Source organism: Cynara cardunculus, assembly GCF_001531365.2.
Source record: "Cynara cardunculus var. scolymus isolate 2C chromosome LG 4, CcrdV1, whole genome shotgun sequence".
Lineage (NCBI taxonomy): Eukaryota > Viridiplantae > Streptophyta > Magnoliopsida > Asterales > Asteraceae > Cynara > Cynara cardunculus.
Window position 1 is genome coordinate 11213215 of NC_037531.1, and position 23966 is coordinate 11237180.

General features: G+C 34.5%; 2 protein-coding genes across 3 annotated transcripts; one reads left to right on the forward strand and one right to left on the reverse strand.

Moving 5' to 3' along the window:
• Positions 1 to 6684: 6684 nt before the first annotated feature.
• On the reverse strand, positions 6685 to 9117 carry LOC112511291 (serine/arginine-rich splicing factor SC35-like). The gene is made up of 8 exons (XM_025116859.1): positions 9031 to 9117; positions 8865 to 8943; positions 8340 to 8419; positions 8190 to 8256; positions 7840 to 7911; positions 7554 to 7754; positions 7021 to 7204; positions 6685 to 6947 (listed from the first exon to the last, which is right to left on the reverse strand). Exons 1-8 carry the CDS (start codon positions 9104 to 9106, stop codon positions 6936 to 6938), a joined length of 771 nt encoding a protein of 256 aa, XP_024972627.1. The 5' UTR covers positions 9107 to 9117; the 3' UTR covers positions 6685 to 6935.
• Positions 9118 to 11391: 2274 nt separating this feature from the next.
• On the forward strand, positions 11392 to 20992 carry LOC112511759 (coatomer subunit delta-2-like). 2 transcript variants are annotated; one of them, XM_025117494.1, is made up of 12 exons: positions 11392 to 11425; positions 11688 to 11747; positions 11889 to 11928; positions 12668 to 12891; positions 13040 to 13282; positions 13389 to 13575; positions 13722 to 14026; positions 16691 to 16883; positions 16967 to 17120; positions 17650 to 17712; positions 17804 to 17900; positions 20564 to 20992. In XM_025117494.1, the coding sequence occupies exons 2-12, from the start codon at positions 11745 to 11747 to the stop codon at positions 20651 to 20653; spliced, it is 1599 nt and encodes a 532-aa protein (XP_024973262.1). In that variant the 5' UTR covers positions 11392 to 11425; positions 11688 to 11744; the 3' UTR covers positions 20654 to 20992. The 2 variants fall into 2 exon arrangements, with proteins under 2 accessions (XP_024973262.1, XP_024973263.1); XM_025117495.1 differs by lacking the exon at positions 11392 to 11425 and having other exon boundaries at positions 11591 to 11747.
• The last annotated feature ends 2974 nt before the right edge of the window (positions 20993 to 23966 follow it).

Here is a 23966-nt window from a genome sequence, read left to right on the forward strand (position 1 = left end):
TATATATATATATATATATATATATATGTGTGTGTGTGTGTGTGTGTGTGTGTGTGTGTGTGTGTATGTGTGTGTGTATAATGAAAATAATGAAACATAGACTTGGGATCATGTGAGATCATAGGTTTTTCGTGAGACTCGTAAGACCAATTCTCAACCCTTGGATTAGATCTACAATCTGACAATCTGAACATTAATAAACGCCACGAAGCTTCTCAATAATCACAAAATTGCCACCGTACAACTTTAGATCATTAGTTTATAAAGTTAATCAATGAACATAAATTGATCTTACGGGTCTCACATGAACCCAACCCATGAAACATAATCCTACAACCAAAATCTAGTTTTGCAATCACTCGGCAACAAATTAAACGATACGACCAAAATATAGCAAAAAAGGACTCTGGTCGACAACAAAAATGTTGTGTTCCTATTAGCTATTTACAAATAAACTAAACAAACGTATATATCTTTTAGTTATTTTTTTGTTTGTTTCCGGTGTTTATTTCTTTGAATTGGTCGTCCAAAAGCTACGAGAGTGACATATATATGAATTAATCCACACCGCTAGTATCGATATTTTATATCTAAAAGTCAGTCAACTTTAATAGAATAACGACTTGTTTGGTTCATCATCAAATTACGTACACTTCTCTTCAAAGTTGAATAAATGTTCATGACTATATCATTTGTTATTTCTTCCCATTCTTAATTCTATTTCGTGGTCTCATTACTTACATATTCAAATGTCAACTACAATATCACATTTTGAAACATGAAAATAAACATGAAATAATTAAATTATTATTATTATTATTATTATTATTATTATTATTATTAACCTGGATATCCAACCCGCTATATCAGCTGATTAATCCTAAGAGGATCGCCTGCTTTACAGATAGCCCGGAGTCACCGCATTTGAACCTCCGTGGACACAAGGGGATTTTTATTCCTCATTAGATTTGAACATGGGACCTCCTGGTACTTTTGACCTTTTGAGCCAAGCTCAAACCAATCAGGCACCATCTTGATTTCGGAATGTTATTAAGTAATTTTTGTTGATGATGTATGTGTTAGTTAATTAAATTGACTTCATTAATATATTAATCAATTTCATTGGTATAGTCTAAAAATTTCGGTTTTAGTCTGTTTTAATAGTTTTCGTCTCTAAACTTCATCTATTCCAAAATTGTTCCTATTGTTTGTAAAATCTTTTAGGTCACGTCTGGTTTGAAGGAATGAAATGGATTTGGGGTAATTTGCATTCCAAGTCCCTTCCAATCTCATGTTTGGTTTGTTGGATTGTCCAGATTTGAAATTTTATGATTTAATTGAATCGGTTGCAATTGCTGGTGGCACCTGCACTTCACTTACACCATCTCTGATCGTCAATAGACACCAACGAATTAGTGGCAGATTACCGATAGATTTGTGTCGGATCACCAACTGATTTTCACGTTGATGATTAAAAATCCGCTGGTGATGGCTAATAAACGTATTTCAAAACTTTTAATCCTAAAATTGAATTTACATCATCTATACAAGAAAAATCATCATATTTTAATGCAATTTCAAGATTCAAATCACATGTGATTCCTACTTAATAGTTAATACAAGCAACTTTGACTTTGACTTTATTATTTTATTCTTATTGGACTTTTCGAAATACTTTTACACACCTAATACACGACACGTTTGTTCTTGAAGGATTGCATAAGTGATACCACTACCATAAAATTGGGTTTATAGAATGTCCTCAATCTCTAAACATCGTCAATAGACCGTTTTATAGGATAGGGGTGCACACGCGTTGGGTTGGGCGGTTTACAACATTTTTACAACTCAACCCAATTATGGCGGTTTGGAAAAATCTCAACTCAACCCAACTCATTCAAAAGTATAACCCAACCCAACACTTGCGGGTTGAGACGGATTGGGTTGGATTGGCGGGTTAGTAGTTACATAAATTTGACGAATGAAATAATTCATAAAACTTAAGTTTATAGACCATACTATAAAGCGTCATATCTAAAAAGGTTACAATAGGTTTACATGACGTTTTTGGACGCTTCAACAAGTGTTTTAGAATAATCATTAAATAAAATGTTGTATTAGTTATTTTATATAAATATTTTGACAAGTGTCCCTAAAACTCATCTATTTATAGGACATCTATGTTCATATACACTTTTCAAGTCGTGTCGTATAAAATAACTAATATGATACTTTATTTTAAAAGCGTTATATAATTTGTTAGGACGCCCAAAATCATCGTATAAACATATTGTAACTCTTTTAGATAAGACATTTTTCTTGTTTCCTATAAAGAATCATATTAGGACGCTTAGACATTTTAGACATCCTATAAGATCTAATGTTGTTGTAGCGAAATGCTATAACTAAACATTTTATTTCCACTAAAGTACAACATCAAATGACAGGGTATTTAGATTGATGAATTCGTCAACAAAATATCTATTAGTATCATTCATATTCTCCGACATATCAATTTGTTGTTGCTGCAAAAAAATTTCAATAATTTTCTCTTATTAATTAGATTATTTGTCATCATTCTTTGATAGTGAATCTTTTTTAGCAACCTATACGTTTAGCTAAAATGAAATACAAACATAATATCAATAAAAATTATACATTATTAATATATATATATATAATATATATATATACACACACATAATAAACATATATATATATATATATATATAATTTTATAAAAATTATATATTAGCGGTGATTTGGCGGGTTGGGCGGTTTGAGCTAGGCCCAACCCAATTTCAACCCTCCTAATTGGCGGGTTAGCGGTTTGGCGGATGGGTGGTTTGGCGGTTAGGTGGGTTGGGTTTAATTGGGTTGTTAGCGGGTTGGGTTGGGCAGGTTTTGCGGGTTGACGGTTTTTTTTGCACCAGTATTATAGGACATAATTTATAGGACCGAAATATAAAGCGTCCAATCTAAAGGTTTTGTAATAAATTTATATGACGCTTTTGGGCGTCTTAACAATTTTTTTAGGACAATTTTAATACAAAGTGTCGCATTGGCAACGTTATAGCCTATAAACTCACTTTTTTATAGAACATTTGTTTTTATAGGATATTTTTTCAAATAGTGTCTTATAAAGTTAATAATGGGACGCTTTATATTAAAAGTGTCCAAAAAAAACTTATTACTACATCAAAAAACGTCATATAAACTTATTACAACATCTTTAGATAAAACAATTTATTTTTTTTGGTCCTATAAATTAACTCATATAAAGAAGTCTATTATGACGCTTAAAAATTGTAAGTGTCCTATAAACCCGATTTTATTATAGTGATTGTATGTGATTGGTGAACAGATAAGACATATAGAATTTGAGACAACTGATTCTTATTTCTTCTTTCATTGTTTGAAAATACGTATGTTCTGATATTCGTGTATAACTCCAGATATTTTACTCTAAACATACCATGCATCGGATAATTAGGCATCCATAAGCATAGTTTTTATGTTCATGCTACAATTGTATATAAATCTCTTAATTATGATTAAGGATAGTCATTAAGAAAAAAAGAAATGAATGGTTGTATGTATTAAATAATAACCAATGTGATCAAACTTGTATGATTATGAATTTCTAGATCAGAGTTTGTTAATCACAAAAATTAACGGTTTTATCATATAAAAAGACGAGTTTACAGAATACTTCTCAAGAATGTCACATGAAAATAGCTAATACGACGTTTTATTTTAAAAGGTCACAAAAAAACTTGTTGAAACGCCCAAAACATCTCCTATAAAATTATTACAACACTTTTAGATACGAAGTTTTATAGTTTGGTCTATAAACTTAAACCTATAAAGTATCGTTTTAAGACAATTAGATATTTTTGGCATTTTATAAACCCAATTTTATTATAATGTGATCTTAAAACAACTTATTAAACATTAGATATTAATTGGTGATACATAATTGCTTAATTTTAAGTTTACACGTAATTATTGTATAGCGTAATTTCTTAAAACTATTTGAATCAGTAAAACTAATTAATAATGAACTGATAAATTCATTCAGATCGAGAATAATGATTAAGCTTTATTAATACCATATGATACTTGATCATCATCTTTATCAAAACCAATATTTCATCTTTTATTTGTTTGTTTCCACCTTTTTTTAATCGATCTCCGGTTGTTGATTAATGGGCCTTGAGAGCGACACGAATTATTGTGTTGTATTGATTATGATATAGCATATTTTTCTCTGTTCTTGATTATTTCTCGTATTGTTGGCCTCATTAAGTATTTGTCAACTACAATGACGTATTTCTTACGATAGGATGAACATTAACACAAGAAAAGTAAGGCAACCACGAAATCTGAACCATAAAGAAAACCACCTTGCAAAGAGCCTCGGTCTTAAAGACCAGGAGCAAATTACTAGAGTATATGACTTCCTCTTTCCATACCTATAATCCCTCTAAACAATGGGTCGTTTACCGGTACAAATTGAGTAAGCACCAACCGAGTAGGCAAGGTTCTTTATCTTTACCGGAACACCATCTCAATCAGCGACATTGTAAGTCAAAAGGCGTGGGTAAGCACCACTTATCCGTTAAGAAGCAGTGAGTGTTTAACAAATAAGAACCTAAGATTCCTAGACAAAACTCAAATTTGGATCAATTACATGAGCTCCCTTGTGATACAATACCTTTGTAGCTACAAAAAGCCTTGTTCTTGTTTGAGAGAACATACTTCCTAGACAAGGCCTTCTTTAATAAACTTATGCATTTTCAACGGACCAAGGGGCCGTTTATTAACACTTACCGGAGAAATGCTTACCGGCAAAAAAAATCACCATCACCTTATCGTGTAACATTCTTGACCATTAAAATGGATTGTTCGTTAGCGTCTTAAAGCCAATAAGCGCTTACCAGAAAAGAGTCTTTTCCCTCGGTTACCGGGTAAGACTTTCGGTCCTTGCTATGCCTCTTACCGGGTAAGACAATTTAGTCATTTCCATGCTCAATCGATAAAGTAAGTGATATAGGTACGCACTTACCCGGTAATTGTTTAGTAAACAGCCCCTAAATACACTTTTGAGATATATATGTAAGGTCAATATAGATCCCACCCCTGGACCCTACCTCTGCATGGAATCTAGTAGGTCCTCTCAGTTTGGTTTTAAAACCTACGAGATGCCTACCAATGAAGGTTGCATCTGGTTTATAATCTAAAAGCAGGGCTTGTAACTAGCTCAAACCGATCTCGATCCATCCCTAAAAGACTTCAAAACTAGATTTACAGACAGCCAAAAGAGAATATCAAGCTTTACTATGCGCACATTTTAGGTTCAGAAAACTAAGTTGACAAAACACCGAATTCTCCAAGTAAAATGTGTAGAACTGCAAGATGATACCTAAACCATTTGAAACCTAAAGACAACAGCGGTGATTTTTCGGTTTAAAACTTAGACAAAACAATTAAAATGATTACAGAGAAATATACCCGTTAATAAAAAATTAGGAAACTGTAGCCTAGGGAATGTAAGCAATTACACAAAAAAAAATTAAAGGTAAATGATATATATAATGCAACAAGAATGGAGACCTCAACAGGAAAAAACCAAACAAAATAAACACGGTATATCCCACACAAATGAGGTTTGGGAGAGTAGGATGTAGGTAAACATTACCTTTACCCCATGGGGTAGAAAGGTTGTTTATGTGAAGACCTCCAGCTTGCAAAATAAGAATTATAAGGAAACAAGTGCAGGAAGTAGCAGAGAAGTGAGTGCAAACAAGCAACAAGTATAGTACGAGTGACCTACGATGAAACAAACATGGGGTATAGATAGAGCGTTGTACCGACAAACTAATAGGACAGGAGGAAAACTACATCTTACAAGCAGGAAGAGCAAGATTGGCATATAGTAAAAAACCTGAAATACTAAAGTTGACGTAAAGTGAAGGGTTCCACAATAAGAAGAAAGGGTAAATAGGATAATTTATGAACTAAAATTCGTGATAACTAAGACATGATCCACATAGACATAAGAAGAAAAGCATAAACCAAAATCTCTAAGAAACAGACCAACTTGAAAAGAACATGATATTTCATTATTAACCTCTGCAAGGATAAGCACGGTCTGCTGCAACACAGCTACCGAACCAAGCATCAGATTTGATAGCCATCAGCAACATGGCAGCAATAAACTATCTACAAAGCTAACGCTCATCACTTCACGGCTAACTGCATCAGCCACATTTAAGTCAATCTTGACTCCAACCAACTTTTCAAATCATCCAGCTACTAAAACTCCTTTTACGGTCTAAAATATATAATTAGTAAAAAGTAAGAAAAGCGAGTAGGTTAAGAGTCAAATTAGGATTTGACTTCAGCAGTAAAAACTGTTGACTCTTACCACCCAGATCATTAAAGATGTTCTCACATAGTTTGCAATCAGCAAGATAAGACATCAACCACTGCAAGGTAAACAGCACCAACGGCTGCTTCACCATCTCGCCAACGGCAACATAAACTCTTCCAGATATAAATTTCCGGAGATGTTGCATGGTCCATGCCAAAGAAATTCAGTTTGAAACATTAATATAAAGCAATGTGCATGCATAAAATATAGAATGTTAAACACTTAGGGAAACAAAAAGAAAACCATGTGGAGTTCCTTTGTTAAAAGGAAAGCTCAAACATAATGTTCCTGAATAGCTGGAAAACGGTTGATATGGCATAAACAAGAAAATCTGAGTGCAAACCACCAAAATAAAAGTCAAGAGATACATCACAAAGAGTTTGACCTTAATATGCCTGAGGCAATGAGGTCCTAGAGTTCATCCAATTGATCATAAAATAGAAACTCAGCATTGTTCCTCTCCTACAAAAGCCAGCAGATGCAACATCAAATACTTGGTTCACATTTGTTCCTGCAAAAGAAAATATAAAAATCAGTATCGCTTGTCATGTCCAGTAGTCAAGAATAAGTTGCAAAATCCTTACATCAGCATTCGAAGGCACTGGAGAAGGGGTTCGTGAATCAGCTCTACGACGGGGGGAAACACTTCTTGGAGGAGGTGAGCGTTCTTTGTCATCGAGAGCTACAGGACTTCTGCTCCTAGAAGGTGTTTGATGTGGAGATACGCTCCCTCGAGGACGGCTGCTATGATGCGTCGGAGAACCACTTCTATACAATCCATTTTCCATCAGATTCTTGATATAAAATTAAAAGACAACAGAAAAAGAAAGGAGGAGGAATCCTATAGCAAGAGCTGAAACAAAACTTGGAAGATGGATCGAGCTCGAGTCTTCTTTTGAGTCCAACTTGAGCATTCCCTAGTACCAATCTCCAAAACTAACAATTTCAAGATTTAAGCCTAAAATGCTTACAGAAGTCATCATAAGTTAGATAACTGGTTCTTCTAGCAGAGGACTCCAGCCCAATAAAACTTGATCATAAATTAGATAAGTGATTCTTTGCCCAACATGTTAGGCCAATTTCCAGCTCTAACTATAGTGTACGAGGATCTTAATACCTGTCAGGAGACCGACTTCGGCTTTTCTCATAGTCATATCTTCCTCTCCTACGCTCTTTGCCATAATCAGGACTTCTACTGCGACTCCTACTATGGTAGCGATCCCTGTCCCTTCCTCGATGCCTATCACGATCGTACCTATCCCTGCTTCTGCTACGGCTTCTCCTCCTGTAGTCTCTGTCCCTGTATTCATCTCTGTACCTGGAACATTCACAAACACATTTAAAGCTACAGCAGTAACTAGCTGTTATATTCCAATGCCTATCATTGCATGTACAATTGTTACCTTGGCCTAGGACTTCGACTCCTTGACATCCTCTTCAGCTTCTCCACCGGTTCCAGTATTCTTCCCTTATGACTAACAGCACAAAATAGGAACCACCCAACTCATATCAACAGCTCAATCTAATTAAAAAGACTAACCTATGGGTTTTAAAAACTCTAAATTGTCAAAAATATGATATAAAAATCCAAAGATACATAAAGATGTGTGAATAAGACAAGAACACAACCATGTAAATGCAGAAGTCTTGATTCTTCTTTAAATTGTTTTCAAATCTTATGCAAATAATCATATATTTGGATGTGTACTTATGCATGTAAAAGCACTTCGGCAGTTAATAAGTAGTAACTCACATTCGTTCAGCATTTGGCCCATACTTGGCAAATTGAACCATCATCTCTCTCCCATCAACAACCCTTCCTGAAACAAGACAGAAACGTATGCATGAAATACGTTTAAATTCATAAATTCATTAAAAGCAACTATAAGAATACAATCATCACCATCAAGTTTTTCCACTGCCTTCTGGGCTTCATCAGCATACTTATACCGCACAAAGGCAAACCCCCGAGAATCCCCAGTCCTGTAAGCACCAGAATAATTAAACATCCAAATCAACCCACTATGCACACATAGTAATACTTGCATTCCACCCAAAAAAAACCATCTAAAGCAGCCATTTTTCATATTAAAACTTACAAAAACTAATATTAATTCCGAACATAAATGAAAATGTATGAAATGCAACTCCCTCCATTTCAATACCAAAAACAAAACAAAATTATGATACTAAACGGCAAACAGATTATCATTCAAATTCACATATGAATTTCAAGCCTTTCAATGGAAATTTTGCTAGCTACGTTAAAAAGAGGTGCAGATCTTTTCCAGGATATATAGAATTTTAATACGAAATATAGCAGGTGCATGAAATTTTACACGAGAAAGTCACCGGATAATGACAATATCATTCTACAAATGTGGATTTCAGCTAGTGAAACAATGAATTAAATTGGGAAAAATCGTACCTACGATCTCGGGGGATGAAAACATCAACAACCTTTCCATACTTATCAAAAAGAGGGAACAGATCATCAGCAGTAGTACCTGAAACATAAAATTGGGGAAAAGGAAAAAAATCGTCAGAGAAATTGGGGATTTTACGAATCAAATATGGGAATGATATCAACTTACGGAAAGTGATGTTGAGAACGAGGAGCGAATAGGTGTCTCTGATGTCAGGAGGACCTGCTCTTCCGAAATGCGACATTTTTCTCGAGATTACTGGAGGTCGATTTAGGGCTTTCTGGAGAAGGGATGGCATGAATTATGGAGATATAAGAAATAGATATTTTCAGAAACAACCCTTGAATATTTATAAAAAGTCCCCATAGCCCTTGGTTTGGTAAAAAATATTTGTGAGGCTTCATAATTTAGAAGGAATGGGACCAAAGAGTTTATTAGTAAGCAAATGAGCACAAATGAATATTTTTTTCATTTTAATTGGTCTTTTAACCATTTTTTTTGTGTTTGATTTTAATATCATTATTTCAGTAATATTATGAACATAGTTGGAAGACAAAGAAAATGTCAAACTCAGTTTACCATTACAGTTGTGGTTTTATAATACGGTTTTATGTGATTTTGAGAAAACAATGATATTTTTATTTTTGAATAAATATAAATATCAAAAAAATTTGAAAAAAAATGATATCAATAACAAACTAACTATTTAAAAATTTTCGCTTTTTGTATATTTATTTAATTCATTTTTTATTTTTGGGTCAATAATATAATTTTTTATGAAGATAATAATTGAGTATTTTGTTAGAACTTAATTAATCTTAATTATATTTTAGATTTTTTATATTTAAAATGAGAAGTTTTATTTGATCATGTTTATATGCAGTTAGTTACACGAATTCAACATGAAACTTTAGTAAGTTGTACTTATGCATAATTTATTTGTAATCTTAAATTTTAAATAATATGCATCAATAAACAATATTTCATACATAAAAAATGGTTTTTAAGAGTTTTTATCAAATGTTTTATAACATAGTATAGATTATTATTTTAATTATTTGTAGCTTGACTATATATTACTAATTTCACGTTAACCGTACTTAATTTCCATTAATTTAATTGCATATTTGAATGTCCAAACGAAGAGATATATGAATTTTTCTTTAAGAAAATTGGTATTCTAAATTTGAGATTTTTTAACAGTCTAAAAAATTGAATTCTTGGTCAAATGCTTAGAAAATGCTCTGAGGACCAAAAAAATACGTACATTACAACATGAATCAAATAAAAACCTAAATTGACAAATTCTATAGTCCAAATCCAAATTTGGGTTTAATGAAAATGTTTTTTTTAAATCAAAATATGTGAATTAAGACAATTTTTGGAGTTGATTATAAGGGTGTTTAAGGTTGCTTATTTGTATTGTTAATTGACTTATTCCAATGTAGTACCAATAATAAGCAGTTTTTAGTGTTTTGATGGAAGAAAACAAACTTATACTGGTGTCAAACCAATAATAAGAATTTTTTGATAGGTTACTCATTTATGACTTATCAGAAACAACTTAACAGCTTTAAAAACCAAGTTTATTATTTTGACCCTAAACCTAATACTTTTCATTGGTCACGTTCATCTCCTTCCATGTGTTCTTTCTTGTTTCACCATCTGCATCATCTCCATAGATGAGAATCTCTCTCTCTCACAAACACCAAGAACATACACAGTAGGAATAGCAGCAGAATCAGTAGAAATCAACGAAGATGATGATTGATTGATCAAAACAAATTTGATTTACGTACAAAATCGGTATCGTTCACTTCTTAATCCCCTTTTTGCAAAAGATGGAGATAATCAGAAGGATGCTCTGGCTGATGTTGATGGATACCCATAAAATCATCTATGGAGGTTAAAGGAGATATGGTTACGATATCAATCGAAGATGGGAAATTGAGAGATGGAGATGAGGTTTATCCAAATATCGATGAATAATCAAGAATCATCCAGGGAGATGAGAAATGTCTTTTTTTGTTATTTTACGTGTATAAAAGGATGTTTGAGATTTCTTATAAAAATAACTTATTGACTTATTTCGGTGTGATACAGGTAATAAGCACTTTTGAGTGTTTAGATAACCAACTTATATCGGTGTCAAACCAGTAATAATTTTTTTTTGAAAAAGTTAAAACGTTCTAACTTATAATAAGTTGATAAGTGATTTTATAAAAAAATATAAGTTGTTTCAAATAAGCAATCCTAAACACCCCTAAGTAAAATTTGCCGAACAACAAAAATAACTTATCAACTTATTACATTTTGATATCGTTATAAGTTAATCCAAACACTTATTTATAAAACTCCAATTTAACATGAAATAATTTGATAAAAACTTTGATAATAAATAAATAAACATTAGATGTTTTAAGAAACCCCTAGAGTAATTCACTCTAATTATAAATGAAAAACTAGAAGCTTTTTTATAAACAAGATCTTCATCCGCTACCCCATTCTCTTGTCTATCGAAGGAACAGCAGCAGATCGAAGAACACTTCAACGAGAGTAATAGGCAATCTTGTAAACGTTATCCCCTGAATCGTTGTTTCAGGCCCTGGTAAATGAGGGATTCAGAGTCTCACTGTATGATCGGAGGATTTTTTTATTCGAATTCGAATCAGAAATGTCCTCTGATTCAAGCCATTCGCCGGATCTCCGCTCATTTCTTTCGTCGGAGCGTTTACATATCTGCGATCTCATTACCACCTTCTCCGTCTTTTTATTCGATAACGTTTTTGATCTAATACCTTGATCTGTTTTACTTTATTCTGTAGGTCTGCTGGTGTATTTGCATTTGGTTCATTAGTTGTTGAATCCAAATACCGGTCATAATGGTAATAAGTCTCATCAGAAATTTGAATTTCGTAATTGTTAATTTTAAATCTGAAATTGCATTGCAGTTTTGGCATCAGTTTTGATCTCTTGATTTCTGGAGCTTGGATTTGGTTTGTGATTCTTTTTTTTTCTTTATATAGGTTGTTTTAGCAGCTTCCATAACCAGTAAATCTGGAAAAGGTGAGATCTTTGTTTCGTTCTGTCTATGTATTAGATCCTTCGACAAGATCAGGTGTAATTTAAACGTGTGGATTTTCTGCGTTTGAAATTGAATTAAACCGGTTAAGAATATTCTATGGTTTTTCTACTGCTTCTAATCTTGTATGTTCTGAATGTATGATGATTAATGACATCCACAAATCGGGTGACAGCATTTTAGTATAAAGAGTTAACCGACATAGCTGTTTGATGCTTGGAGATTTGATGAACATAGTCAAGAAAAGCATTTCATAGGCATATTACAGAACTTTTAGTTTCAGAGGTTGACTTATTAGCATCTGTTTTGATGTACTAATCTAGTAACATGTTGGTGCCAATGGACCTGACACTGAGAATGCCCCACCATCTTGTACTTCCTATCATTTGGCATTGTTATATAGGCTTGATTGGATCATTGTGATTTAAGCACAGATGCTCATCCCCTATGGTGTCCTGAGGGTCTAGCATGACATGCAAGCGAGAATAGACAAAATATTCCCATTGGGAAAGCTATATATCAAAACAGCTGTAGCTATGACACATCCAAACATGTATTTTATCCAATGCAAGAATAGTTCGGTTAATTTGCTGATCAGTTTATTAGTCTCTGTTGATATCTATATAAAAGCCCTACCCATGATAAAGTGTTATAAACCTCATTATAGGTTTGATATTGTAAATATATTTTATTAACTAATAATCATATACGATCCTTTTACAGCGCTTGTTTCAAGGCAGTTTGTGGACATGTCTCGAATAAGAATCGAGGGGCTTCTTGCAGCTTTTCCTAAGTTGATTGGAAGTGGGAAACAACATACTTATGTTGAGACAGAAAATGTGCGCTATGTGTACCAGCCAATGGAGGGTATATATCTACTGCTTGTGACAAACAAGCAAAGCAATATTCTTGAGGATCTTGATACTCTGAGGCTTCTTTCTAAAGTTGTATCCTTGATGATGAAGAACTAGTTTTTTTCTTGTTTCTGCATGAGGATTACCAAATTTCGACTATAATATTTAAAAATCAAGAGGTGTGGGTGTACTTTGTTTATACCAAGAGTTTCCTACCATTTGATTTCTTAACTATGCATAGGTCCCTGAGTTTTCTGCCTCTCTTGATGAAGAAATCATTTGCAAGCATGCTTTTGAGCTTATTTTTGCTTTTGATGAGGTCATTTCCCTTGGACACAAGGAGAATGTAACTGTTGCCCAGGTCAGACAATACTGTGAGATGGAGAGTCATGAGGAGAGATTGCACAAATTGGTACTGCAAAGCAAGATCAATGACACCAAGGATGTTATGAAGCGTAAAGCCAATGAGATCGATAAAAGCAAGGTAAGGTCATTATGGTCCAAAAAGACCCTCATTCCTCTCCAATTATTATATTTTCTTTTCCCTTCCCCTGTATTTCTGCTACAACAAGTTTGTGTCATTTCTGCAGATTGAGAGGGGGAAACTGGAAAAAGGTGGCTATTCATCTCTACAGTCAATGAGTTCAATGGGTTCAATTGGAAGAATGGATGCTTCTTTAAGCAATGATATGGGTATATCAAGTGGTAATACCTTTGGAGGTGGTTCTGGATTTGGAATAACCTCTGAAGTGGACAACTTCTCAAGCAAGCCTAAAGGTTGGTGCCTGTTTTCATTTATACTTCCATTTGTTACACTAAGATGGCATGCTATTTAAATTCTTATCAATATTTTTTGGAAATTCCAACCTGTACATTCAACCAACTGCTGATATGTTATGTTTGTTTACATCGGTTCCACTCAGGCCGTCCATCTGCAGCCGTTGGTGCTCCAACTAAAGGAATGGGTATGAAGCTAGGCAAATCGCAAAGGACAAACCAGTTTTTGGAATCACTGAAAGCTGAAGGTGAAATGATCGTTGAGGATGTACGCCCAAGTGCTAATCCAAGCAAAGCTGCTGCTGCACCACCTACTGATCCTGTCACTTTGACAGTTGAAGAGAAGCTTAATGTGACACTAAAGAGAGATGGTGGTCTCAGCAACTTTGATGTGCAGGGAACTTTGTCTCTCCAAATACTTAACCAGGATGATGGGTTTATCCAAGTTCAGGTTCTCATTCTACTACAACCTTTCTTCCTCTTAACCTGCATGTATGTGCAGTTTTTTCATTACCGCCCTTCTGTTAAAGCTAGTGTAAATAAGTGCCAAAATTTGCAGTCCAGTTTTATCCTTAATTAGACCTGGAACATATGATCAACCCCCTCTGTAAATCCCAGTATATATGTTTATGCAGGGCGAATGTGAATAATGGAAGTGGAAAATATAGTTTAGTGCATTATGGCTTGACCAAACATGTGAATTCCTTGTAACCATGGTAGGTGCTTGGTAGAATGTTGATAAGTAGTGACCATACTTTATTAACAGATTTGTCATGGATCTCACTGCTGCTCTATGCTGTTATACCGGTGAAAATACGAAATTGCGGTCGGGACCGATATTTGCAATAGCGTATCATATAATATGTCTTAGAATTATATATAATTATATATATAATATGCCTACATAAACATATCATTTGCAAAATAGGAAAAATGTTCATAAACGAGCTATCGCAAGCAATAGGTTCAACCTCTGAGTCAACATCATCTAGTACGTTCACTTCTTCGTTTAGGCTAGCTTCACGCTCTTCCCCTTCTCCTCCATCTCCGACGTGATCATCATCATCATCCCTATAGTGCTTCTTTATTTCTTGTACTTGGCCCAACTTGTTCATTACCTCCCATTGCTTCTCGTACTTCTAACCAAAGGAGGCCATCTCTTGCATCCACAAACTCTTGCAGCTCACATCGGTTGGAACAACCCAATCATCATTTTCTTCCACATCTCTCAAGAAAATAGGATCTGAAGATTTGTTATCCCTAAGAGATTTGTAGCACCTCTCTAGTCTTTTGTTATATTGAATGAATACAAGATCATTCAACTTCGTTTGCAAAAGACAGTTTCTCTTCTTAGAGTGCAACTGAATGATAATTGATAAATTTAAAAATCATTACTTGAATTAAAGTTGCATTTGAGCTAATACATTTTCCATAACCAAGAAAACTTACATGATCATTACTTGACCCCCTTCTCTACTTTCCATTAGTGCCTTTAGCTAAGGCCTAACAAAGCTAAGTCCTAACAACAAACCAAACAGAAGCTGGACTGCTTGAGCAAATGAGAACCGGATCAGAAGTTGTGTACCTGGTGGCTGGAGATCAAGAAGTTGTCTAACAGATGTGGTCGTCTTCGTCTAACAGAAGTCGTGTGCCTGGTGGCTGGAGATCGAGAAGTCGTCTAACAGATGTGGTCGTCTTCGTCTAACAGAAGTCGTGTAACAGAAGTGGTGGTCGTCTAAGGCTAAGATCAAAATCGTCTAACACTAACAGTCTTATAAGAAACCTAGTTCTTAAAAGCCCAAAAAAAAAACCAAGCCCACCAAAATTGCGTTAATATCGGACGATATTTTCACAAAATAGCGGCCACAATTGCGGTAAATTGCACCGCTAATTGCGCTACCACAATTTCAACCGCAATTTTACCACCACAATTATGCAGAAGGCCACAAACCGAGATATCGCCGCAATTAACAGCATAGCTGCTGCTAAAACGTTGTGCTACTGTTATTCTTCTATAGCTTTGATTTTTCAACTAGATAGAGACTTGAGTTATATTGCTTAAACAAATATGATGGGAATTCCCAGGTCTTTTGTGTTTATTAAGCAGTTTCATTGGGTTACATTTTAAAATTGTGTAGATGCAAACGATAGTGTCTGGTAGAGCTCTCTATAGGTAAGCATTGGTGTATGAGGACTCCACTTTATAAACCAAAACCCAACCAAATGAGCCCATTATATCCCACTCGGAGGTGGGGTTTGGGAGTTGTGGGATGTACATAAACCTGACCTCTACCCCAAATAGGAGAGTGGTTGTTTTGGGGGTTGTGGGATGTACACAGACCTGACCTCTACCCAAATAGGAGAGTGGTTGTTCCTATGAAGACCATTGACTTGTGAAAAGTCTGCGAAAAAAAAAAGAGAGTTTCCGAAAAAAAAGATCCGAAAAAGAATTGTAGACATGAAAAGAGAGTTAGGCGCAAGCAACAACATACAAATAGAAGTAGGTACAAGAAAACATAGCCAAGGTAAGAAACCACAGATTCCTAGGACCCTAGTAACCTAATTGCTAGCTCACTAATCGGCTACTTCTCCAACTCCCATATACGCTAGCTACAGATCCCCAACCCTAGTCTGTTACCCTAATCTTGCATCTCCAATGACTCCTATCAGAGAACATGTCCTCGGAAATGCCTAAACCTGCCATGTCCAACCTCAGTTACTCAGCCCGTTCTCCTCGGCCTACCCCTCTTTCTAGCCATCTCGACCATCACATTTTCTATCCTCCTCAATCGAGCCGCCATTTGTCACATACGAACATGACCAAACCACCACAGTACTCTCCCTCAACTTATTTATGATATGCACAACTCCCAACCCACCTGAAAGACCTTGTTCGGTATCCTGTCTAACATTGTCCGGCCACAGGTCCATCTAAGATCCTACAACTTCCAACCAACACTCCGACCCATATCACATAGCTGGTCTGATGGCTACCTTGTGTATTCCTTCACTATATTTCTAGTACAAAGAATTTCATACACAGCACCTCTAATTGCTAAATGTGTAAACTGTTATGGCCTTTTTAAAGACAAGTCTATTATGATGTGATGTCCAGATTGAAAGTGTGGGTAATCCAGAAATCAAATTCAAGACACATCCTAACATCAACAAAGAGCTCTTCTCCAATGAAAATATTCTGGGATCCAAAGATCCTAACAGGCCATTTCCAGCTGGCCAATCTGGTGACGGTCTTGGTCTTCTGAAGTGGAGAATGCAAAGCAAAGATGAATCGGCTGTGCCATTAACAAGTAAGTTTCTTTTATATGTCTGTTTCTATCTTGAATGATGTTTTTATGTATTCTAACCTGAATCTACTTGTCTTGTCTGTCAGTTAACTGTTGGCCCTCTGTCTCTGGAAATGAAACTTATGTTAGCATCGAGTATGAAGCTTCGTCAATGTTTGATTTACAAAATGTAGTTATATCTGTCCCTCTTCCAGCTCTTAGAGAGGCACCGAATGTGAGGCAAATTGATGGGGAATGGAGGTGAAGTCATTTTCTCTTATTAAACTGTTCTTGATTGATGAAGTTACAGTACTAGTCTGGTAGTCCCACCATCTTTCTCTTACTGAGATCATGTTTTCATGCACACATGTACATACATACATACATTCATTTCCTCTTTTTAAGCTTATTCAGGACATGTTTGGCAATTATAAGCTAACTTGTTTTTTAAGCTTATTGAAAAACCCCATTTGGTAAGCTTAGCTACTAAGCCATCTTTTGAATAGGTACTTGACTACTTCACATAGTGTTTCAATACTCTCAAGGGGTTCCTTTTCACTTTCTTCCAATTATGCCTCTAATATTTTATATAAATGACCAAAAACATGTGCTCTTAGGTCATTTTACATTCTCATTTAGTTTATTAGCTAGCTTATTTACCGATGACTAGATTTTCAGATAATGGCTACTTATCAACCAACTACTAGTTTATCAGCTAGTTTGCCAATATGGCCTTAAAATTATGTTGTTACTTTTGTGTATTCAAGAATCCATTTTTTGCCAAGTGCAGGTTTGATTCTAGAAATTCAATACTCGAGTGGTCTATACTTCTCATTGATAACTCCAACCGCAGGCAAGTGCACAATTACTCTTGTTTTTTTTTATTTTAATTATGTAGTCATGAGTTCCCTAAACATATAACATTGTGATGGAAATCTTTGTAGCGGCTCGATGGAGTTTGTTGTTCCTCCGGCTGATACGTCAGTCTTCTTCCCCATTTCGGTGGGCTTCTCGGCAACAAGTACTTTCAGCAACATGAAGGTATGCATTTCTACCCCCGAATCTCCTCCACTTATGGTTTGATAGTCAACATTTGTAATGCCAACGGTTTACAATGTTCCCCACCCCACAACATCCCACCCTACACACACATTGCACCCATCTACCACCAGAGGCGGACATAGATCTTTTTTGCAACAGGGTCATAAAATAATCCCATAATATAAAATTAATTATAGTTATAAAATAGAAATTAAGCAAACTAAGCTGGACTAGCTAATTCATTGATGGGCTATGGGCAGGGCTTGAAGAGCTGCTAATTTTAGTTAAACAAAGATATTACAAAATCTATTTACGAGATTTGAACTTGTGACCTTCTCTTCCTCTAGGAGCACTCTTATCATTGCCTTGCAACTTTGTTTTGTTTCATTTAACCAAAACGTTCGCACATATCTATACTATATTATAAAACATTTGACAAAAACTTTTAAAAACTATTTTTTATACATAAAGTACTGTTTATTGATCCATATTACTTAAAATTCAAGACTACAAGTAAATTGTGTTAAAGCTTCATGTTTGAATTCATGTAACTAACTGCAGATAAACATAATCAAATTGAGGATAAACATATCATTTTAAATATAAAAAATCTAAAATATAATTAGGATAATCATTGAGTTCTAATAAAATACTTCATTATTATCTTTATAAAAAATTATACTATTAAACCAAAAATAAAAAAATGAGTTAAAGAAATATACAAAAAAAGAAAAAGAAATTGTAAATAGTTAGTTTGGTACTAATATCAATATTTTTTCTCAATTTTTTATGATATCTTCATATTTACATTTTATTCAAAAATAAAAACATAGTTGCTTTTTCAAAACCACATAAAACTTATTATAACATCGACTGAGACAAATAAAATTAAACACTAAAATCGAGATGTATCTCGCTGCATTGTGCGGGTATCCTTCTAGTCTAATCAAAACAGTGGCACCTTCACTAGTCATAATTGTTTTACACTACGTCGGGACAGTGAAGTGGTAGCACTGGCCACCGTATGCCCTAGGCTAGGTGTGCCAATTGTACCATGTGAAAAAAGTAGACATCAGGCTTTTTGTTGCTTAAAGTTTGTCCAGTGACTTGTATATTTTTCCATAGAGTTTACTACAAAGTCTTTGCTTCAACTTCTAATTTTAGCTTGCCAGTTGAGCCAGACATAACTAACAAAGTAGGAACCTTCCATCTCATGGATCGTTTAATGGTTACTCAAGCTTGAAGATAAAATTCTTTATGGTTGTAGACTTGTAGGTTGAACTGATTTTGCACTTATTTCTAGCTTTTGGTGGCACTCCCTCTTCCTTAGTGTTAGAAATTAAGAATCTTTAAGGGATGATGTGTGCAATGCCACCTTTCATAACTATTCTCTGTCCATTTTTAGTATATAAGAAGTTGTCATCTACCAAAACCAAAGCAAACCAAACAAGTGAGCTCAACTCCTAAGATCTTGGGTTTGCTCTATTAACTTCAGGTTCATAGGATTAGTCGAGGTGCTCTCAAGCTGCCCTAGCCACTCATAGATATCCACAAAAAAGAACCAAGTAAATCCCAGGCACGTAAGGTTTGAGGAGGGTAGGATGTACTCATAACATTTCCCCACCCATTTTTAGTATAGAGCAAGTTGTCGTCGATCAAACTAAACCAAACCAAACAAACCCAGTAGATCTCACACAGAGGTCTGGATTAACTTCTTTCGCATGTTTTTCATGGATTTACTTCTCAAATATCCAATCAATAATTTTCTTGGTGTCCTACCCTAACAAAATAGAACCTTAGGTTATGTTTGGCAAACTAAATGATTAACTAATCATTTGGTAAAAGTTTGCTAATATTCTAGTCGACAAATATAAAATGACTTTAAAACACATGTTAAAAAGTTACTCTATTCTAAAATCACATAATACAATAATTAAAATAAACCACTAATATATTTCATCATATTAAAAAAAGTAACAAAAAATTAATTGATGATTTTGAATAATCAAATATAAATTTTAGAAAAAATTTCGTATTAATTGATGATTTTGAATAATCAAATATAAATTTTAGAAAAAATTTCGTATTAATTGATGATTTTGAATAATCATTACACAATAAAAAAAGTTTGCATTTGTTAACTTTAAAAAGTTATTTAATTAATAATTAGATATTTTATAAATAAATTTCAAAAAATACTAGTTAATATAATTTTTGAAAATATATATTAATTAATAATTAAAGATTTTATTAATTGTTTTTCAAAGATAGTATTTAATTAATATTTAAATATTATTTGGAAAAAATGAAATATTAATTAATAATAATTAGTAACAATAAATAATTAAGGGCATAATTGAAAGAAATTGGCAAAATGATCTTAAAACTTACTGAAACGCCACTTAAGTAGCAATTCAATATGTCTGCTCATTAGCTAGCTTATGGTAATCAAAATGCAGGGTTTTCAATACGTTTAAAAAATAAGCTAGTTTATAGTCGTCAAACATGACCCCGAAACTTTTGTGTTTTCTGAAAATAATCTCTTCTAAGATGGGTGCCATCAGTTTGTGTGTTTCTTTGATTCTTATCCTCGTGCTAAATCTTTTGTCGAAATAATCATGTAAAACTTGTATATCAACTAACTGAATGAGAAATGTTTGTAGGTTGCTAACATTGTGCCGTTAAAAGGTGGAGCTGCTCCTAAGTTTTCTCAGAGGATTCAGCTGGTAACCGAGAGCTACCAAGTTGTTTAATAGAAGTTATTGCAAAGCAAATTTGGCACTCGTAATCCTTTTTCACCATATAATTGCATACTTGAGTTCTAAATTTAGACCACATAGACAATTTTTGTTTTTGTTATCTTATATTTGCGGTATTCAACATTTGAATTATGATTCTTGACAAAGAGCGATCCTTGTGGACGATGTTGGAGTTAAGAAATTCGATTTACATAAACTTCTCTCTCACATCTTCCCAAGAAGTCTTTGTGATTCAAACGGATTACTTTCTAGTTGCTTTAGGGCTCGTCTTGTTATGATTCTTGATACAGATTGTTAATTCTTTGTTCTGATTGATGGATATTCTTGTCGTGATTTCGTTTGTGATGCTGGATTCATTCCTCTTGAACGTGCTAGGGATTGCTTATTTCCATCCTTAGTGGCTTGTATTGCTGGATTCATATGTGTGATTTTGAACGCTAACCACGCCATTTGAGACCCAACTGGCTTGTTTGCGAATTTAGAGAGACTAAATCAAATCGTTTATAACGATGACTTGTTAGTGAATGGATAATATTGAATCGAAACGTTTATAAGCACGCACTCTTCTTTAAAGTATATTGTTGTTCTACTTGCATGATTTTAACTTATCTATGGTTCTTTGATCATTTTCAGAAACTGACAGTTAATGTATTAATTAGTTGTCGTGCTTTGCAAGATCTATTTTATGCCTTCTTGCTTGTAGAAGTATTAGAGCGTTGAAAGAGACTGATGATAACTAAGGGGTTTTTTCGACTCTGACCAAATAATTGTAATGACAATCAATCCTAATAATTAAACACATTCACATACATATCGTTATTTCCTAAAATGACTTCACAAAAGAAACAAATATAATATTTAAAGAACACCAAAAACAACGTTAAGTAACCAACAAGCAACATGAAACATGTCATGAATTCCAAACATATGATGATAAGGTGAAATCAAAAGACAACCTAGTGAAAGAGTCTTTCCCGTTGAGCTAGGTGCTTGTGGAGACTTGACGTTGATACATTATTGGCCTTCTCTTTGGAATGGCTTGTAGACATTCTATTGCGATCATAATCACGGATTCCAATATCATCTTAGTTTGTAATGAAGGGGGGGGGGGGGGGGGTGCTATACGGTGATCCAACAAATACTTCAAATCCACTTTCTTAGAGAATGGAGATAACAGAACTTCAATAAGATCATGAGGATGTTTTCCTTTGATCACTTCAACTACCAAAACTTAAAGCTATATTTTCAGCTACTCTCATCGTGTAAGCAAACTCTAGAATGAAAAAGATAAATGTCTCAAGATCTTCATACTTCTCTATTTCGGAGAATCTCCAAGACCCCCTGAAACACACCGATCAACCTCATCTTGGATAAAACTGCAATGAATGCCTCCTCTTGACAATCAGAACAAACATCTCTCTGGAACACCGGTGTTCATACAAGAACACAAAAAGTAGAGTGAGAGGATTTCCTGAACCGCCTCCGAGTACTTTTCAAGATCTTCAATCCGACGGTGGTTCATTGCATTACGCCCTTCTCTCATCTGTTTATGGGTGTGAAAAGCGGTAGACCTGAGGGAAAACATTGAGGTAAGATCAACACCTCCTATGGAGGGTCGTCAGAACCAAGATTCCAAAAAGGTCTCTTTGCTATTGACACTTAAAGATCACAAGAACATCCATGTTTGTTGTAGGAAACTTGATTACAGTTACAGTAGTCAAAGTGAAATAACTTAGCTCATACTTCTCAATTCATAATATATATATATATATATATATATATATTTACGGATGTAAACAATGTTTCAATGGTTGTCGAACAAACCTCATACTCGAACATTGCTTTCTGCACTTTGTCTATGTGAATATGTGGAACACCTAGATTTACTCTCCAAAAAAACCTTTTAGGAAAGAAGGGAGGTTCCAAAATATATAAAAGAGAAATGGTCAAAGTCTAGCTGATGGGTCTCCAACGCACCCCCTCCCAGAGTGTCGAGAGTGGGTTAGATAGGTGAGGGGTAGATAGACCCAGAGTGAAAAACCTTGGCTCTGACCGGCCCGTCTCTTGGCCTGTTAAATCTACTATTTAGAATAGGGCCCCCAAAATTTTAGGGCCCAAATTTCATACCCCTTCTCCATGAATGACGCTTCAAAATTCGATCTTCCTGATTCACCGTCATCTAGAAATTTGAATTATTTCATGAACGACGCTTCAAATTTCATGTTATTTCTTCGAATTTCCATGTTAGTATCTTATCGAATCGTCACCAAATCAGTTCTTATTTTCCCTTTCCTTCTCCATGAACCCGAACCCAAAGTCGGCCCTTTGTTGACAAGAAAGATTATCAACCAACATCACCTTGTTCCCTTCTAGTGTTCGTGTTGGTGATTTTAGTGTCACCAGGCCATTTAAAAGTGTAATTGGAAGTAACATCGAGTTATAAGGGGGTTTATATTGTGTTCTAATACAAGTCAGGAGATGCGAATGCACACTTATTATAAGACGAGTATGACCCTGGTGGGAGTTAAAGGGTTGCACCCCTTGCATTGTAGTGGAAAATTGATCATAAGGACCAGACGGGCTCTAGTCGATCTTGCCTCTGGTTGTTAAGGACGACCTTGAGTCTAGTTGTTAAGGACCAGAGGCTCTGGTTCCGTGCCTCTGGTTGTTAAGGTCCAGAGGGGCTCTCTGGTCGAACTTGCCTCTGGATACCAGAGGCTTTGGTTGGTAAGACTAAATCAAATCAAATAAATCAAAATAATATTAAATTGATTTTATTTAAAATAAATCAAAATAAATATTAAAATAAATTAAATAAATCAAAATAATATTAAAATAAATCAAAATAAATCAAAATAATAAGACTAAATTGATTTTGTTTGGTTGTTGTTGAACCCAAATGGCTTGTTTTCGAATTTAGAGAGACTAAATCAAATAGACCGGTGATAACTAAAGGGTTTTCTCAACTCTGACCAAACAATTATGCATCAATGGGCTATCTTGGTAACGACAATCAGTCGCAACAATTAAACAACACATTCAAATACACATTGTAGAATTCAATCGTTGAATACCAACATTATGTCACATACTGTTCGAAACAAAATATTTATACTCTTACAATAGAGAACCGAAACAGAAAAAACAATCTAACAACATTACATACGGGTTTTCTATCACGGGAGTCGTTCAACTACTCATCATCACTGAAAGTTGCTTCCTCGAAGCTTCAATCATCATCACCATGCTTTGTATAGCAATAATGGTGAAAGAGCTTGAAGACTCTAGCTAGAACTGCAAAAAGAAC

Coding starts and splice junctions, on each gene's coding strand:
- LOC112511759 (XM_025117494.1), top strand. Junction 13,283..13,388: donor ATGAGATCGATAAAAGCAAG/GTAAGGTCATTA, acceptor TCATTTCTGCAG/ATTGAGAGGGGGAAACTGGA. Junction 17,901..20,563: donor GTACTTTCAGCAACATGAAG/GTATGCATTTCT, acceptor AAATGTTTGTAG/GTTGCTAACATTGTGCCGTT.
- LOC112511291 (XM_025116859.1), bottom strand. CDS start 9,106: ATGTCGCATTTCGGAAGAGCAGGTCCTCCTGACATCAGAGACACCTAT. Junction 8,944..9,030: donor CGTTCTCAACATCACTTTCC/GTAAGTTGATAT, acceptor TTTATGTTTCAG/GTACTACTGCTGATGATCTG. Junction 7,755..7,839: donor AGTCGAAGTCCTAGGCCAAG/GTAACAATTGTA, acceptor TGAATGTTCCAG/GTACAGAGATGAATACAGGG.